General features: G+C 34.2%; 1 protein-coding gene and 1 long non-coding RNA gene across 2 annotated transcripts; both read left to right on the forward strand.

Annotated features, from left to right (window-relative positions):
- The first annotated feature begins 1,767 nt into the window (after window positions 1-1,767).
- On the forward strand, window positions 1,768-4,021 carry LOC121386296. The gene is made up of 4 exons (XR_005959628.1): window positions 1,768-1,870; window positions 2,446-2,530; window positions 2,695-2,948; window positions 3,899-4,021. It is a non-coding gene; the product is annotated as an uncharacterized LOC121386296 (long non-coding RNA).
- A 1,031-nt stretch (window positions 4,022-5,052) lies between these two features.
- On the forward strand, window positions 5,053-11,190 carry LOC121386293. The gene is made up of 3 exons (XM_041517145.1): window positions 5,053-5,846; window positions 6,188-6,415; window positions 10,880-11,190. Exons 1-3 carry the CDS (start codon window positions 5,823-5,825, stop codon window positions 10,934-10,936), a joined length of 309 nt encoding a protein of 102 aa, XP_041373079.1. The 5' UTR covers window positions 5,053-5,822; the 3' UTR covers window positions 10,937-11,190.
- The last annotated feature ends 7,696 nt before the right edge of the window (window positions 11,191-18,886 follow it).

Raw genomic sequence — 18,886 nt, forward strand, 5'->3', positions numbered from 1 at the left:
AAATATGCAATGAGGCAAAACATGTCAGTAGTTTGTATTTATTTTTGGTTTAAATTTAACACGAATACGCCACGACACAGACTTCGGACATTTTCGGTTTTCTTTACGATATGATCGGAAAAATAATTACAAACGATCACACTATAAACCACTTCCCTTGTATAATTTATTTTGAACAAAGCCTGGAATACAATATGCAATTACTGCATTCCTTTGTGAGATCGGAAATATGGCAATGCCTCAAATGTTAAAAATTAATAAGCAAACATAACATAATATATCTTTCACTTGAGTAAATATCAGACAATTTTAGCTCACAATGTTCGGTTTCTCCCGTTAAAGCGCCGGGAATAAGCTAAGAAAACACGACTGGTAAAACGTCTAGATACTTTACATTTGGCATAACATACAAAGGTACTAGTGTCATAGCGGTGTCCATAGTTTCTACTTCGAAAAATAAATTTTAATTAATCAAATGCGCTATTTAAAGTTAAATAATGTTTTGGAAAAAAATCGGGAATTCCGTTTCAGATAGGTATTTTCACGATTCCGCGATCGCGGAAAATCAGTGCCTCGACTTTATATTTACTCGCCCATTGGCTAGTGAATGGAAAAATCCACTAGCCAAATCACTGTTGTTACTCGTCAGGTAACATTTCAGGTATTAGCATAGATACATGTTCATGTACATATTTAATAAAAGACAACAAACTTTAAATACTAACCTCAGATGCCCTTTCAAAATACAGATTAAAAATCTAATGGTTTACCATCCTATAAATATGACACCATTATATGTTGGATAGTCTTCTAGTCACTAATTTATTTGTCTGAGCCCGATTTCGTAATTATTAGCCACTAGATCATCGTCTTTCTTTTTAGACAATGTTTGACCATCAGAATCGTTGTCTGAAATTCATCTACATACACTTGAAATAAGCGGTTATTTTATTTTCGTAGTTTTTTTGTTTGTTTTTGTTTGTTTTGGGGGTTTTTTAAAGAAAAAAAAAAAATGTTTTTGTTTTTTTCCCCCAGGTGACATAGCTAACAAATTTAGCCGGAAAGTGTTAATTTATAGAGTTGCGTTTTTTTTTGTTTTGTTTTTTTTCTCTGTTTTTTTTTTTCTTGTGGCTTGCAGTTTTCTGACAAGTGTACCGACAACGTTTATCGATAGCGGATACTAAGACAAATTATACTTCCATTGACGGTTCACTTTACATTACAACAATATACTTTTAGAAAATATTTGTTGCCATCTAACATTCAGCATAACATTTTGCGCAAACAAAGAGGTTTTTTATTTTAAAAAATTATAAGCAAAACATGTTGGATATATGGAGTCACCCGAAAGTGTTATTAGAATTTACTTGCAATCGGATTTTTTGATGTGTTACTGGGCTTACAGAATGTAAAACATCATTCGGAACTCGCTGACTTTGCCTAGAAGTGTAAATTGGATACCAATGAGCAAATCCTGTGTTTAGTTCAAACATACAAGTTACAACGTGAAACTCTTGCTCATAATAAGAACTACTTCAATATTTTTAGTTTGTTTTCGTGAGCATCCTTATAAATGAGTCAGTAATAATAATAATAATTTACAGGGCTTGAAATTAGGATCTTGATGTATAGCCTTATTTATTTTTCGCATTTACCTTCGACAAGCTGTCATTTCTTTCTAAGTTACATATCTAATATTAAAAAAACAACAACAACTTTGTCGAAGTATTTAAAAACTAGGGTCTGTGATGATAATATTGTCAACATATTTTTTAATAACTGGATTTTGGCAACATCCTATTAACCAGAAACTATGATGGTGATTGTGAGCACAGAAGTGCGATGTATAAACATTTTAGTCATGTGACAGGTATCCTGCATCTAACATTCAGCTTGGGCATGCTCATTTAGGAATTAGGATTAGCAATTCTAGAAACTGGAATATTCAGCATCCCAAACGAGTGATATATAATTCCGTTTTGATGGGATTCTGACAATTTATTTAGTGGGAATGTATATTTACATATATATATATATATATATATATATATATATATATATATATATATATATATGTAATACACACAAGGGATGTGCCAAAGCCAGGTGGTGCTGGGCATGGCTGCACTCCACTGAAATTTACTACCGGGAACTTTTAAGAAATTTGGACTTCACCTGGCACTAACATTTTGTATGTAATTTTTTTTTTCTTAAAATTTTACACTAAAGTTTGTATTATTATTTTGCTAGACAACATTGGTTTCACTTCGGCAACCTTTTTTATTGACGCTTGATCACAGTTACACTTTTACCACTGTATTAATGTAATGTTAACTTTAGTCAGCGAGCTTAGCAGAAAAATGATGGCTAGACTTGTCCGGCACCTAAATTTTTCTAGGCACAACCCTGATATATAATTATATTGTCCTTTCTTTTTCATATAAGACTGTCTTTGGTGTAGGATCAAGAAGTAGGCCAGAACTTAATTGCAGACCCGACAGTGTTCTGCAACACTTGTCACAACATAATGGTAAGTTTGGACCAAAGTATTTTTTATTAACTACTAAATGTTTAAATCATATGTGAACATAATTTATAAATGTGATTTTTCAAAGTGTAAGTTGATACATGCAGCAGTTGTGTAAACCACAGTTATGTAAATTATATTTTTATAAATTCTTGCTGTATTTTCAGACTGGAAGTCTGCTTTCATTGATCTAATGAAAAACTGTGCTGCAGTCATCAGGGCTGATGGAACACTAGCAGCAGCAATAACGGGGATGGGTCTTTTGTCATTTCTTATGACTCTGGAGTCTTCTTTATTGGGCATGTCAAGTCCAGCTTTAACAGATGGGATTTTTTTTTTTTCAGTCTCTTCCAGATTCATGGACATTTGTATGTCCGTTACTTTGAATCTGGAAGGCTGTCTGGATTTTTCAGATCCAAAGGTTTGCCTTTAAACTGGATTTTATACTAAAATCATTATGTAAAAAGCCAGTTACTTTGAATAGCCATGGAAAAAACCCAACTCATAACAAATTATAATTTATTAGCACTCACTGATAAAAGTAGAAAATCGTTGGCAGATATTGTATTTGAAATTATGATATTACACGAAATGTTTACAATGGTCGAAATTCATTTTATGGAATGAGAAGCAACCTTTGCTTCTCAAATTTTAATCTGGAGGCGAATGCTATAACCTGAGAAGCAGTTGTAGGAATCAGTGTCAAAATTAAAGTCCTTATTAAAATTATAGTGTAAACTTTTTCATCTGTCACTTAAGACTAACTTACATACATGTAGATAAAACATTTATATTATTAATCCTGAAAATGGAAGAATTGTGGATATTTCTGGAATACTCTAAAAATTAAGATGGAAGGTAAAAACAGCTTGTCAAACTGATTACAGTATCAGAAAGCATACTGTGCATTTTGAGCAGCATTTGCTTTCTGCCTCAAGTCAATTTCGAGCTTTGGTTTAGATTTACTATAAAGTGAAATAAGCGGTATCACATCACAAAGTAATGTGGTTTGCTAGTCCGATGCATTTTTGAATTGCAAACATTCGCGATAATATTTTCTTTATTATTTTTTTTTTTTTTTTATTTAAAATAAAGAAATGAGGTATGTGTGGCATTCAATTTAATCCTTTGGTGTAGATTTTACAAAGAGGCACACCCAGGTGTCTAATGTTGAAATTGTTTTCAGATGTGAAAAGTAAATGTGTTTCTATTGAGTTTTGTATGGACTCTGTCAAAGCAAAAATGGATGCACATTAAGGACCCAAAACATAAGTCCAAACAGGCATTGCCTTAATTAACACTACAAGTTTCAATTTGCTATATTCGTGGGGATGTTTCACTTGGTAATGATTATTTGTATTGTTTTAACAGGCCTTAATATAATACGGAAGTCGGTTGGTGGCAGTTACCACACACATAACATTTTCCATCTTCAAGTCTTCAATGCCACTGACATTGAACAACACCAAAAGAAGATCAAGGAAAGACTTGAGGGAAAAAGAAAAGCGCAAAACATTGGTAACTATTAAATGTATTTACATGTATATATTTAGTTATGCATAATAAGTGTAGTCAAACCTGTTTTGAGAGGCCACCTCTATTAAATGTCACTTCAATTCATTTATGTTTTTTATGTGTTCCCATTTTACTAGTATCACATTAGGTTCCAGTTTATGTAATGTATTTTCAGAAAATATCATTTGAGTAGTATACTTTAACCAGTATTTAATGCCAATAGTTTGGTAGAGTGCGAACTTGTTCTGAATATGGACATTAAACTTCTTTAATTTGACTTGACTTGTAGACTGCAAAAACTTTCTCTCGTTACTGTGTAATTGATACCACAGAAATAGCAAATAAACTTTGTTATTTCAACCTCGCTTTATCTTGAGTGGTTTCTTTTGGCCTCTTCGGCATTGAGATAATGACGTTTGATTGTGTATGGTCAGTGTTGAGTAGAACTTTCTTTAGCTTCTTTGAGTAGTGTAACAACATTATTGAGTGTTTTATTCTATTTCAGGTTTTTAGTGCTGATTTTTAAACAATTACGGTTTGAAATGAAAGCTATTGTAAATATTCCACCAATTAGTATTGTAATTAATTGAACAAATAATTCCAAAATATGTACAATTACCAGCAGTAATTACTGTACCAATGATGGAATTTTAATTTACAGTAAATATCCAAGTGCTACTAAAATGCAATAAATTAACTGTTCATGTACTTTTTTTTGCCAGCTTCATTAAAAAGGTAAGCAGTATTATACTTTGGCTTGTGGTGTGGGCGTATTCTTCATTTCAAAAAGATAGTCTTTTCTGGGTGTCATGCTTCACTGAAAAAAGAATCTACTCTTATATATATATACTAGTATATATATATATTTTAAAATGTTTTAAAATTATGTGTCTCTGTGCATTTAAAAAAAATACATGACTGCACATTGTATATACATGTATTCTTTCCATTTAGTAGCTTTTCTTACCTTTCTTTTATTGTCTTGATCGTATGTGTGGTGGTGTGTACTATACTAATTAATATTTCTTCCTTATTGCTGAAATAACAACTTTTCTTTTTCATCTGCTATTTATTATAAAGTAGAATGTTGGTTTACTTTTTTTGTGTGTGATTAAATCTGATCTGAATTGTCATAATCTTCTTTAGAAATAAAGTACTTAGTTATCGTAAAGATTTGATCAATATATTAATAATAATTTATTATTTCTTCATCATGGAGAACATAATATGGATATGAAAGTTGTGTGGTACATAATGCAGTGACTCTGTTTATGATGCTGGGGAATGGATGGAGAGTGGAAGCTTTTTTGTTTATTTCTTTAATATGTTGGATTGGACTGTGCTCAAAAATGGTGCTAAAAACTCTATGAAATAAGTGAGTTCAGATAATCTCAGACCACACTTTGTGTCAAATATGATGGTTGCTTGCCAAACAAGCTACAAGATTAGCAAGCAGACTAGTGTTATTAAATTTCATAAAAGTCATTTTACGACAAAGAATTTTTTTTTGTGGTATTTGAACCAGCTAGTCCTTCATTAAAGCTTTTTATTAATGTTAGTAAATTAATTATTTTCAAGCGTTTTGGTATTGGTTTACAGTTAAACCTCAGAAAGAATTTGGCCAGAGATTTCACAGCATTATGGTGGAAAACAAGACTGGTGTTTTGAAGTCTTATATGAACTTAATGGCCTTGGTCCAACAGCAAGAATCCACTATGACAGAGACGAACAGCCAGCTTATTGGAACTGTACTCCATGTCATTAGGAAGGATTCCCACAAATGCAAACCACCAAGCTCTGGAAGGTTAATCTTGTGTACTTTTGAATTTAGTTCAGACCAAAAGTTCATCATGAAACAATTTGTCCTCATTTATCTCACATTTATTAACATAACATAATGGTTATCTATGTATTCAACAGCAACATTTGGTTAGCAGTAGTGTCTAGAGCGAAATGTAGCTCATTGTAAGAGCATCTGCTTACAATGCATGAGATCAACAAATTCATCCCCCTCAACAAACCTCTTAGGTTAGTTTCTTAATATTTTCATGCTCAGGTATAAAATGTGTGTATATAATTTACTCTTGTAGGTAATCTGGAACAAATTTATTTGTTTAAATATACATGTATCTCTTTAATCAACAGAAACATTTCTTTGATGAGGAATCTGGTTTGTGGCAGTTTGAGTCTCTGAGCAACCACCAACCACTGGAAGAAGGTGATCCTGTACTACAAGCAGCCATGAGACATCGATTTTCTTTGCTTGATGGCTTGAATGGTGCTCAGAGAGATTTTGAGGGAAATCTGTGGAGAGACCGATCGGGGCCATTTTCCTTGTATCTTCCTGCTATCTATGGACCATGTCTTTGTGGGGTTTGTGTAGTTTCTTTGTTGACTCTGTTATTACTCCTAAAAGTAGAAAGATAATACATCAGGGGTGCAGAAAGTACTCTCCCGTTAGCCAAATGCGAGTGAAAATTCTGAGGGATGAGTTAAAAAATGTATCTGCCAGTCCTATGTGCAATCTGTTTTTGTTTTTGTTTTCTTTCTGACTGATTGTGTAAGTAATATAGTTATGTTTTGGCAAATCCTGAACTCGGCATCAGCCATGCCACAGTTTCAAACTATCTTCAACTGCTTACGAAATATGGAGTCAAATTAATATGTACGTAATGAACCGAATTGTTACGGATCAATATAATTTCGATAATCAAGACATTGTTTATTGGTGATCTATTTTTACTTTTAAGTTAAATGTATAATAGAAATGAATGTCAAAATGTTTTGGCTTTTGTGGATGATCGTATGAAGTGAAGTGTAAACATCATAGTGTCCTACAGGTTGGTGGAGTATTATAAATTCTGGTGGGCTAGTAGATTCTAACTGTTACTGGGCCGGATGGCTGGTGAAATATTTTCCATTTCTGCACCCCTGTACATGTATGTAGAATAAGATTCTGTACACAGATATATTCTGAGATGTATGGTTTTCACGTAAGAAATAGGAATGTATGTTGCTATGTATACATATTCTTTACAGGACTGTAATACTGCAAATTTATTCAACCAAAATTTGTCACTTATATTAGAAATCAGATATCACTATATGTATTCTACATTACTATTTCATACCTACTAAAGAAATACAAACTAAATCTCCTTCACAGTTTGAATGTGGTTTAATAAACGTAGCAGTTCTTTTTTAAAATGTATCCACCAAAGTTACAGTATGTTTAGTTTGGTTATGGTTTTCTTTTAGTCAGTTTTCCAAAAAATTTAGCATTCTTCAGGAAGATATTTGAAAGTAGGATAATTTTAAATATACAGAATACTGTTAGCAGTAATTAGTTTTGGTATCTAGATTTTCTTTTAAAACACTAAAATTTAATAAAATAGAGTTCAATGCCTTTTTTGTTTTGTTTATTATTGGCGAAAGTTTTTAAACTCTTGCCACTGGTTTTGGAATCTGGTATCCAGATCTAAATTTAAATCCACTATCTCCAGGATACGGAGAATCTCTAACCCAGTGTTCTAAAATGTCTATTATTAATTATTACAAACTTATGGCTTGGAACTGTACTATTGGAACTGCCACTATCAGGGCTCACCAGTTGCTAATTTTCATAGTAAGTGACTAAGACATTTAGTATTTGGCTAATATATATTTTTTTTTTTAACTGACCATCTTGTAGTATTTTAAACACAAATACTCAGTGTATTTGAAAACTGGCTAGAACTAAATTATTCCCAATGTGAGATCTGCAGTAGCCTACTATTAGTATCGTCAATGTCCCTAACTGCGTTATGCTTCCAATTCTGTTCACTTTGTTTTCTTGTGCATGGTTCGCGCAATCAACATCCGATTTGTTGTCATCGGCATGTCGTTCATTTATGAGAGTTTTCTTTACAGTTCACGAACATTTTCATAAATAATAAAGTTCAGAAAAGTAAGTATGTGTATAAATACAAACTTTACAAACCCCTAAAACCATAAATTTTACTAAGTCGTTTTTTTTTATTCCTTAAAATTACCGATATCGGGTCCACATGATTGACTTAAAACATTTGGTGCATGTCAGATGTCCTCACACGTGCCATATCAACAAGACCAAAGCATTTAATTTTTATGATTTTTAAGACCCCTGTTGTTAGAATTTGTTTTCAATTATTACATTCGATCTGCAAAAGGTACATGTATGCTACATTTTTGTGCCTCTGTTGTAGTGAATAGTATTCATAATCCATTCATAACAATTGTAAATAATTTTGAGTGTATAAATTGTGTTAATTAAGAATCAATTCATTAATTTGTTTTATATTTTACAAACTATTCACTGGTATAAACGTAATGCCTATCAGTATTGACATCAAGTGTTATTCATGTGTGTTGATAAAACGCGGATCGGACCAGAACGCTTGACAAATTGAATTTTTCCTTTAAAAAAAATATTAATCTAAGTATTCGTCAACTGTGCATAGTTAAGAAACATTTATTTTTTCATTTAGTGGCTTTAAAAATGGAAAATGACTAACAGCACATGCGTGTTACCATACTTTTTGCAAACGCATGCGCCTGAACGCAGTTAGAAACGTTGCACTCTTTCCTGTTTACCGGAGGGTGTTTCACTTTTGTTTACTAGAATAGTCCAATGGATTTGTTTTACATCCAAATTGTTGATTTTTTATGTTAATTGATTACAATCTATTTTGTTTCACGTATCGTAGCTGAAAACTGTAGAATAATATTTCCGTAAATATCGTATTCGTGTTTTTGTCGTTAGGTGAACGCAGTTTGGGACGTCAATGGTACTACTAGTAGGCCTACTATGAAAACAATTTTAGTGAGGATTTGGTTATTGTTAAAGTTGATTAATCAAAACGTTTTAGAAATATAAAATCATAACCAAATATATTTATACAACTTCTAACATTTTCACACAAAACAAATAGGGCCTACCATGTCTCCATTTGAAATTAAGTATGATCACGTCCAAAAGACCCAAGACATGATTTGCCGCCATTACATTAAATCGGTCACTTCCGACAAAAATTACTTTCATCCGACTATTCCCGAATCCAGCAAACTTATAAATATGCATATTTTTGTAAACTATATTTTGATTGGATCCAACCATTTGGTACGTGAACACCCTCGTTGTGATACACTGGTTGGAACAAGAAAAATCCAATCAGCTGAACGGATTCACTGAGGTAGTTCGATCCTGCGACGCAAGCACCTCAGGCGAGTGCTCAACCGACTGAGCTAAATCCCCCCTTGCCCCCTCCCCAGTATTAAAGGGACAGACCCTTGTTTCAACCCGTGAAAATTAACACTAAGTTTAATTAATCTACAAACCTGTAACACATTTGGATAAAGTTACAATTGAGTGAAACATGAGTCTGTGACTTTGAAATGGTGAAATACCCTCTAAAATAGATTAAAACACGACTCCATAACTGTTACTTCTCAGACGCACGTGCGTTTCTAAAAATATGAGAAATGCATTTTGTGATATTAAAAACACCAGGATGACCAAAAACATTTTGAATGTATGGGAACTGATAATTTAAAGGCATACTGTCACGGATTTAAGGACCCAATTTCTCTAAAAATGGACAATAAATAAAAATTACATTAATTGTTGAAAACCAAATCTAGCTATCGCATCACCGTAACGGAACCATGATGGAGTGAAATCCATATCATCCCTCTCGGATATTTTAATTTTTGAATTATGGACCATTGCCATAATTCAATTATTTTTACAAAATGTCAGTAATAAATGGAGTATGGTGGTTATGAAGATGGTTGAATAAGGTACAATTAGGGACAAATCAAATTATTTTTGTTCAGGTAATACTTTGTTAGACCATTAAATAGGTCAGTGGTCTGTGACAATATGCCTTTAAACCACAAAATCCGAGTAAAGTATGATTTCAGTTATCAAAAACAGCTCTAATAGTAAAAAAATATGCATCAGTGTTTAAAAACTAGGGTATGTCCCTTTAAAAGTTAAATTAATCATTGCAATTTGATGGCAATTTGTTTTTAAAAAAAACTGTTTTATTTTATTTACATGACATATTGTGTAAAGATGGGTAAACTTAATAACGGTTTTTTTTACGTGGTTTAGCATTACTCAGTATATTAAATATGTATAATAATATTATTCACCTTCGAGGCTCGTTGCCTTTTGATACAAATTATGTAAATTTAACTCATCGGCCATTTTCATTAATGCTTCCGAAAAGATGCGATGATTTCCAATGGCTGTAACCATTTTGTCGAAATGTTCTGATTAACAGCGCCACCTGCAACTGGCGGGAAAAGATAATGCGCAATGGTGGTCATTTGCGAAGAATGATTTCATCAGCGTTACTTGACATACATGTAAATGTATCTATGCATATGCTTCTTTACTTAACATTGCACTTTGATAAAGACTGATACACAAAATTAACTTTACATTATTACGTAAATAATGCACATATATTAATAATGTTTTTAATGATTTGTTAAATGTTAAATTTAATTTAAAGTTTTAAAGTCACAGTGCCCACGGTCATTTTTAATAAGTAATTCTGGATATATTTCGTTTTTATTCATATATGTAAATTTTTTAATTTGTGAAGGTTCAAATTAATATAATTATATTTTGGTATAATCGTGAATGAATGATTATACTTTTAGTTTTCCCATTTTTTCCCCATTTCCCATTATTTAATTGCTACAATATATTTTTTAAATAAATTTCACCAGAAGTAAATAATTTAAGAGCTTGTCAGGTTGATTGATTGCATTATGTTATGATATACATGTGCACACTTGTTATTTCAGAATGTCGAAGACCACACTTTGCACAGATGGACGAAGTGTTTCGCCTGTAAAACCTGAAGATTCGGCAGTAAAACCGAAGGAAATGGCACGTTAAGTGAGATCTGTATCGCCATTTTCAGCACTCGCAGATGAAGGTTCTCCTGTTCTTTTGTATCTCAAAATGTTTTCGGAAAGAGTTGACCCGTACCCCTCTATATCAAAGGCTCTAAAGACGAATACTAACTCTAAAACTAACCCTAACCATTGAAAGTGGGGTACGGGTTGAACTCATTCACAGTATTCTGTTTATAGTAATAAATGGTATAATTATACGTCTGTTTAAGCACACGTTTCAGGCCTTAGATTTCATGAAAAATCACGGAACAAATTTTTTTTTCCAGTGGTTGTTATATTGAGTCATTGTTCGAGATTAAAATTTTTGGACAGTATCCCAGTTGGATATTAACATTTCAAAATCTGGTATCCCACCTGAGAATTTAGTATTATATAGTATCCTGGTGGGATACTGGGTTCTTGAAGTCTGGTATCCAAAATTAAATTCTAGTATCCCCAGGATATCTGGATTCCGTTAATCTCGAACACTGTGAGTACGACTATTCAGTAGAACCTAAAAACGGTTTCCACTCGGTTGCCATGTTCACAAGGCACGGAACCGAATGGTAAGGTGCTCGCTTGATGCGCAGTCTGTTTGGGATCGATCCCCGTCAGTGGGCCCATTGCACTATTTCTCGCTCCAGCCAGTGAACCACGACTGGTACATCAAAGGCTGTGGTATGTGCTGTCCTGTCTGCGATGGTGCGTATAAAAGATCCTTGCTGCTAATCGAAAAGAGTAGCCCATGAAGTGGCGACAGCATGTTTCCTTCCTCAACATCTGTGTGGTCCTTAATCATATGTCCGACGCCATATTTGTAACCGTAAATAAAATGTGATGAGTGCGTCGTTAAATGAAACATTTCCTTCCAAACAATCATTGAACATTGGTGTGTATTCAAATATAAGATCCATATCCAAGTATCAATGTTAATACCATTAGAAGTGATAAGATTGAAGAACCAAGTACTGATGGATTTTGTGTGTGTAACAATGGTGAATGTAAAGTACAACTTAATAAATTTTTCGCAACCAGCGTTACCGCTAGAAATTTATTCTAAGGTTACAATCTCAATGTTCCTCGATTGATGGAGATTTTTTGAGGGCATTACAGGCAACCTTCAACCACACATCAGGATTTTATCACGTATTTTTCTAGACTGATAATCGGCATCATTCAGAACCATTCCTCAAAAGCTATGTTGTTTTTTATTCCCAATTTTGGAGTAAACTTTTTCCAATCGGTATAAATAATTATCTTTTTTTTATTATTATATAAATGCATATTTTGAAAACACTACATAAAAATAGATATTAATTTGAATAAATACCAGTATATGTATAGTATTAGTGTTTTCGATTCTAACAAGGTTTACTCAGTCTTGGATGTTTTTTAAAATTAAATGAAACTGAAAATTTTGTAAAACAACACTACAATTCCCAAAGTCAAAGCCATGGATGTCAAGTCAAGTTTTAGAAATAAAACCCTGCCCATTCAAAATAAATAAGTGTCAATAGTTTCATGTTTTTGTAATAAATCAACTTTCAGGAGTCGCATTTGTGTATGATGACCAATTACTAACATGCTGGCTTGGACGTGAGTTTGTTTAATTTTCAGGGCATCGCAGCATATAACTGCAGGCCTCCCAGACCTCCTATATTTCCTATATTTTTTATAGGATCCTATAAAACTCCTATATTGAGATTCATTTCCTATATTTGACTCGATTGCTTTGCCAAAATGCTGATGAATAAAATATGTTACTGAGTTATATTCACAGTGAAAGGCAGGCAGCCTGTCAGAAATTCAGAAGATGCTTTGAATGTGCACCAACTTTCATATTATCCTGGATACCAGCATGGACTGCTGGCAAGCCTTGGTATATATTTGTTCAAGGTTGAAGATTAACATGAAAACAATGGTCGCCAGCAGGGCCACTTGAAGAAAAATCTTACTGGCCCTTCTCAAATTCAGCTAGCCCTCCAATTTAACTGCACAACCAAAATCAAAACTAGAATGTTTTTTGTTGAATAATAACCATATATAATAATAACCATGTATATAGTCCATTTGCGTCGAAAGGAAAACGATGAATTGGCATGTAACTTAATAAGGATGAAGTTAAAATTCATATTAATAAACATATTATTAAGTTTTAAACCCATACCAACCCAAATAACTTTTTTTCAAAAAATAAATCCATTATATACTACTCAAAAGAATTTAAGGGTCAAAAATTTATAACCAAATAAGTTTCAGAGTGTATTAGATTGATGATGTAAACTACACCAAAAATTTAATTTATTGTTCCATATTTACAAAAAACCCACAGATAAACGTCACTGTATACAAGAAAGTCACATGACATGCTGTCAAAGTTGAAGGTTGTCAAACATGGATTTTACACATTAGAACATTCGTTTAATAGTGTGTGAATCCACCCCTGGCGCGAATACACTCGACACATCGTTGCCTCATGCTGTTGATCAGACGTCTGAAGAACTCTTGGGGAATGGCCTGCCACTCTGCCATAAGAAGTTGACCCAGATCATGAAGGTTGGCCGGAGGGGCATGGTTATCCCGAACTCTCCTGCCTAATTCGTCCCAGGCGTCTATTGGGGCCAAGTCAGGCGAATATGCTGGCCAATCCGTCCTGGCGATACCTTGTTGTCTGAGAAAGTCCGTTACCACCCTGGCGCGGTGGGGTCTGGCATTGTCATCCTGCAGAACTGCCCCGCCGCCAATCTGCTGAAGGCCTGGGAGAACCAACGGCCGGATAATCTCATTCAGATAGCGGATTCCATTCAGATTGCCATCCACCACATAGAGGGGGGTCCTGTGGTGGATAGAGATGCCGCCCCACACCATGACGCTGCCACCACCGAACCGGTGACGTTGTCTAACGGTAACGTTAGCGAAGCGCTCCCCAGGACGTCTGTAGACACGAACCCGACCGTCGTTGAACTGGAGACTAAACCTGGACTCATCAGTGAACATCACTCGACGCCACTGAACACGTTGCCACCGCAGATGAAGCATGCACCAGTGACGTCTGGCCGTTCTGTGACGTGGTAGGAGTGGTGGTCGAACAGCCTGGCGACGGCAGCGTAGATTATTGGCTCTCAGACGATTGCATATGGTTTGATCAGACACTCGAGTTCCAGTCGCAGTCCGCAGATTGTCACGTAATCAGCGTGCAGTGGTTGTGCGTTGACGTAGAGCCATATTGGTGATGTAGCGGTCCTCTCTATTTGTAGTGCTTCGGGTACTTCCCGAACGTGGACGATTTCGAACAGAATTCGTTGCTTGGTACTGTTGCCACAGTCGGCCAACGACACTCTGACTGACACCGAGTCTCAGAGCAACATTTCTTTGCGTATTGCCATCCTGAAGCCAAGCAATAGCCCTTCCTCGATCTTCGATAGTCAGTTGACGTCGTACCATTATCGAATTTGGAGTGTGCACCGTACACGAACGCAAGCTCCAATTATACGGAAATTCAGCATTGGGAACATGGAATACACATGCAAAGCGTGCAAATGAAGCGCTTTGTGAAAAAGCAAGTTATGGGCACTTAGCAGACCTTTCGCTTTCGCCCTAATTTACGTGCAAATGTAAGCATGTTTTCGCCATTAGAACTAGTCAACAGTGTCAATGACAGTGGATTTTAATTCATTTATGGGTTGCTTAGACCCACTTTCGTCAAAATGGAACAATACCATGCGTGACATTATGGTCTAGCTAATATAATTGACATTCAGAAAATAATGTCGAAAATATCGTCTGACCCTTAAATTCTTTTGAGTAGTATATAGATAAAAATGTTTCATTACAAATTACAATTAAATGATACAGATTAAATATCATTTTAATACGGGTAAAGAAAAATGCTAGAACAGCCAATTTATGCAGCTTGATGTGCATTGTCTCTGAAGTAATCGATAATGCAGAATAAAGAAACTAAAACCTTCAAAGGTAGTACTGCTGCGTGTTTTAGTAAATTAGTCTGGAAGTGGCAGTCCTCTATGGCGATTCAAGAGGGATGAACTCTCCGGTAAAGGAATCCCTTGGATGTTCCATCAAGATTTAACCCATGCAGTTTTATAAATATATATTTTTTTTTAGTTACACTGAACTTCCACCAAAAAGTTATTTCAGATGGTATGGATTTACAATATAATAAATTACTACGTTTTTATATGAATTTTATATTTGCATGCCAATTACTAGTATTAATTGACTTTTGGAATAATCCCTGTAGTAATGGGAAAATGTCATTATTAGTGTGAATTAGAACTACAAGATAAATTTTGATTTTGTCCCAGAATAAAATACTAGTAAGCTAATTAAATAGGATTAATTTGTACCATAACATTTAATAATGTCAAAACATAGGTCTATTAGATAATTATGGTGTATCCAGTCCATTCCAATAAGCCGATGACTTTAAAAAATATAAAATAATTCAAGTATCTACAATATTTAGAGCTATATTTGTTTACAGCCCCAGACCAAAATCATAGAAGCTGAGGCTGAGTCTGGTCAGTTTGACGCTGTCAAAATATAGAACATGTTTAATAATATTGTCTCCTACCAGAATTGTAGTTCGCGCCAGCAGAGACGCGGTGTCTTTTGTCACATTGGTCATTCGATTCAGTTTTAGTGCGTTTCTTTTTTTTTGACTGGTACCATACTCGCCACTCTAAAATCGATGGTCGCCCAACGGACTACCATTATAAAATGTTTAGTCGCCCTAGCCTATAAAGGTCACCATAGGCGACTGCTGATTTTTAACCCTGCAAAATAGGGAGAGACTAAATCGTAGACACTGAGAGTCGTCAGCCAGTGAGAGTCTACTGAATATTCATGAGCAAACGGTTGATCGACATCGAGATTTTACGACATCGAGTAATGTTCTGGTGTGTATATATAAATTATTCTAACTGTAGATATTAATGTAACAAGTATTTAATAATATACAGTGTGGTTAATAAATTATGTAATTGAATGTTACGTAGCGTATATCAATGTCGTTGTTTGTTGTTTTCCTACTCTTCTTCTGTGGGATAATCCCGCCAATATTTTGATGAATTTTACACCAGTGGTTACGGTTATCTAAATGTCAAAATTTTAATGCACATCTGTACAACTTAATTTCATAAACAAATAAACAAACAACAAAACAAAAATCATTCATCAACTACAGAATAATAATTTAAAATAATTATCTGTAATAACAATTGTCCTAAATAAAAATAATAACAATACAACAGTAGTTACGGTAGGTTTTTGGAAAATTATAAATTTAAGATTTCAGTAGGTTGGATTATAAATACATTATCTCACTACCAAGTTCACATGAAGTCATCCACTGATGTAGTTAACAAATTACACATTTCTTGGCTAATGTCTATTTCCTCAAAGTAAAAATTTACTTTTGTAGACACAAAATTAATCAATTATCTAAGTGATCAGAGTAGATTTCTGTTTCTTTATTTTTTAAAATATGATTTTTATTAAATAGATTTGAATAAAGTACCACTGAAGGTTCATTTACCTTTAATATACATATACATACATGGGACAATTTGTGGGAGGTCAGAAAGGATTAAATTATCCCCTGCGCCAGTGCGTTAATATCTATGTATGTAATAGTCAACCTCGACATACATACAATATATAGATATTCATACATCAATACATACTAGCCAGTGCCAGGTCTGCCCACTGTTTCATGCACGTAAGCGGGATCGACCGCGTAGATTGTAGGCCCCATGCATATGGTTGAGTTAAAGAACTTCCTTTTTATGGAAGCTTCGATAGCTCAGAGTGTACTGTGGTTAGTCTTGCAATTTGCGGGTGAATCGGTGCCACAGGTTCGAGTCCCAGCAACGGCATGGGACAATTTGTGAGGCCAGAAAGGATTTAATTATCCCCTGCAACAGTGCATTAATATCTATGTATGTAATAGTCAACCTCGACATACATACAATATATAGATATTCATACATCAGTACATACATACATACATACATACATACACACACATACATACGTGTCTGTGTGAGTGTGTGTGTGTAACTGGCCTCGGTGGCACAGTGGTTAAGCCATCGGACTACAGGCTGGTAGGTACAGGGTTTGCAACCCCGTACTGGCTCCAGCCCAGAGCAAGTTCTTAAGGACTCAATGCATAGGTGGTAAGGCTACTACACCCTCTTCTCTCTCTCTAACCACTAACCAACTAACAACTAACCCACTGTCCTGGACAGATAGCTGAAGCGTGTGCCCATGACCGCGTGCTTGAACCTTAATTGGATATAAGCACGGAAAAATAAATGTGTGCGTGTGTGAAATACATATGTATAAGTAAACACTGTTTTTTTTGTTTAACGACACCACTAGAGCACATTGATTCATTGGATGTCAAACATTTGGTAATTCTGACATATAGTCTTAGAGAGGAAACCCACTATATATTTTCATTAATAGCAGGTAATCTTTTATATACACCATACGACGGCTTTTGATATACATGTACCAGTTGTGGTGCATTGGCTGTCATAAGAAATAGCACAATGGTCCAATAAAAATGGATCAATAATAGACCGACCATGCTTTACCAGTGGGCTACGTCCGGCCCCTCCAATTTATGTAGACACTGAAAATTAAAAATGAATATGAATTATTCATCAACTATCTAACTGATCAGGGTAGATTTCCATTTTATTACATATGTGCATTTACATTTCCATTAAAATTATTATTTTTTAAGTAGATGTGAATAATCTTACTGTATGTTTACTACCAATGTCAGTGGTAGTTTTCAGAAAAACAGAGACGTAACATTTCAAAAGGGTGGATTTTATGGTACTTAACTACCGAAAGTAGTTTTCCTTTAATATGTTATATTACATTACACATATGTTGGCTAATGTATATTTCAGCTACGTAAACACCATTTAATGTAGACATGACAATTCAATATGAATGTGATGGCTTAATCTATTATTTAACTGATCAGGGTAGATTTTCTTTTCATGTGTGAAAGTTTGAATTTTAAAAAAAGAAAGATATATTTTTTTTTTTTTTGTAATATGATATCAATAATCTTAATGCATATTTACTATCCATGTCAGGAGTGGTTTTTAGAAAAGATGACTCTTAAAATTTCAAAAGCGTGGATTTTACCATACTTAACTACTGAGGGTACATGGACATCATCCACCGAGGGTAGTTTTCCTTTAATATGTTATATTACATTACACATATGTTGGCTAATGTATATTTCAGCTACGTAAACACCTTCTCATGTAGACATGACAATTCAATATGTATATCATGGATTAATCCATTATCTAAATGATCAGAGTACATTTCCAAATTAAAAGATATTATTATTATTATTATTATTATTTAAAAATATATGTGAATAACCTTATGGTACATGTATGTTTACTGTCAGTGCTAGGGATAGTTCTAGGAAAATGAGACGGTTAAGGTTTCAGTAGGGTGGATTTTACAGTACCCAATTACCGGGGGTACATTATCGTCCACCGAGGGTACTTTCCCCAAAAGATGTTATATATTAATTTACATATTTGTTAACTAATGTATATTTCAGCTAAGTAAACACCTAATATAGACATTATATGTGATAGATTAATCCATTATCTAAATGATCAGTGTAGATGTCTAAACTGTATGTAATGTTTTTATTTTGTAATCAAATATATGTGAATAACCTTACAGTATGTTTACCATCCATGCTAGTAGTGGAGCGACTTAGCTGATCAGTTGTACACTTTTCTGTGAAAGCATGAACATTGAGAAATGGTTAGAGTAACCCAATACAAGGATATTTAGTCCAGGGCCCACTGGAAATTGCACCCTGTATGGCTGCCATCTTGAAATCCA

Source organism: Gigantopelta aegis, chromosome 12 (assembly GCF_016097555.1).
Source record: "Gigantopelta aegis isolate Gae_Host chromosome 12, Gae_host_genome, whole genome shotgun sequence".
Taxonomy (NCBI): Eukaryota; Metazoa; Mollusca; class Gastropoda; order Neomphalida; family Peltospiridae; genus Gigantopelta; species Gigantopelta aegis.

What these genes read in the sequence shown, in the direction of transcription:
- LOC121386293 (XM_041517145.1), top strand. Translation starts at nt 5,823, where the DNA reads ATGCAAACCACCAAGCTCTGGAAG. An exon ending in AAACCACCAAGCTCTGGAAG is followed by an intron (nt 5,847 to 6,187) that starts GTTAATCTTGTG and finishes TTTAATCAACAG; the next exon opens with AAACATTTCTTTGATGAGGA. An exon ending in ATGGACCATGTCTTTGTGGG is followed by an intron (nt 6,416 to 10,879) that starts GTTTGTGTAGTT and finishes TTGTTATTTCAG; the next exon opens with AATGTCGAAGACCACACTTT.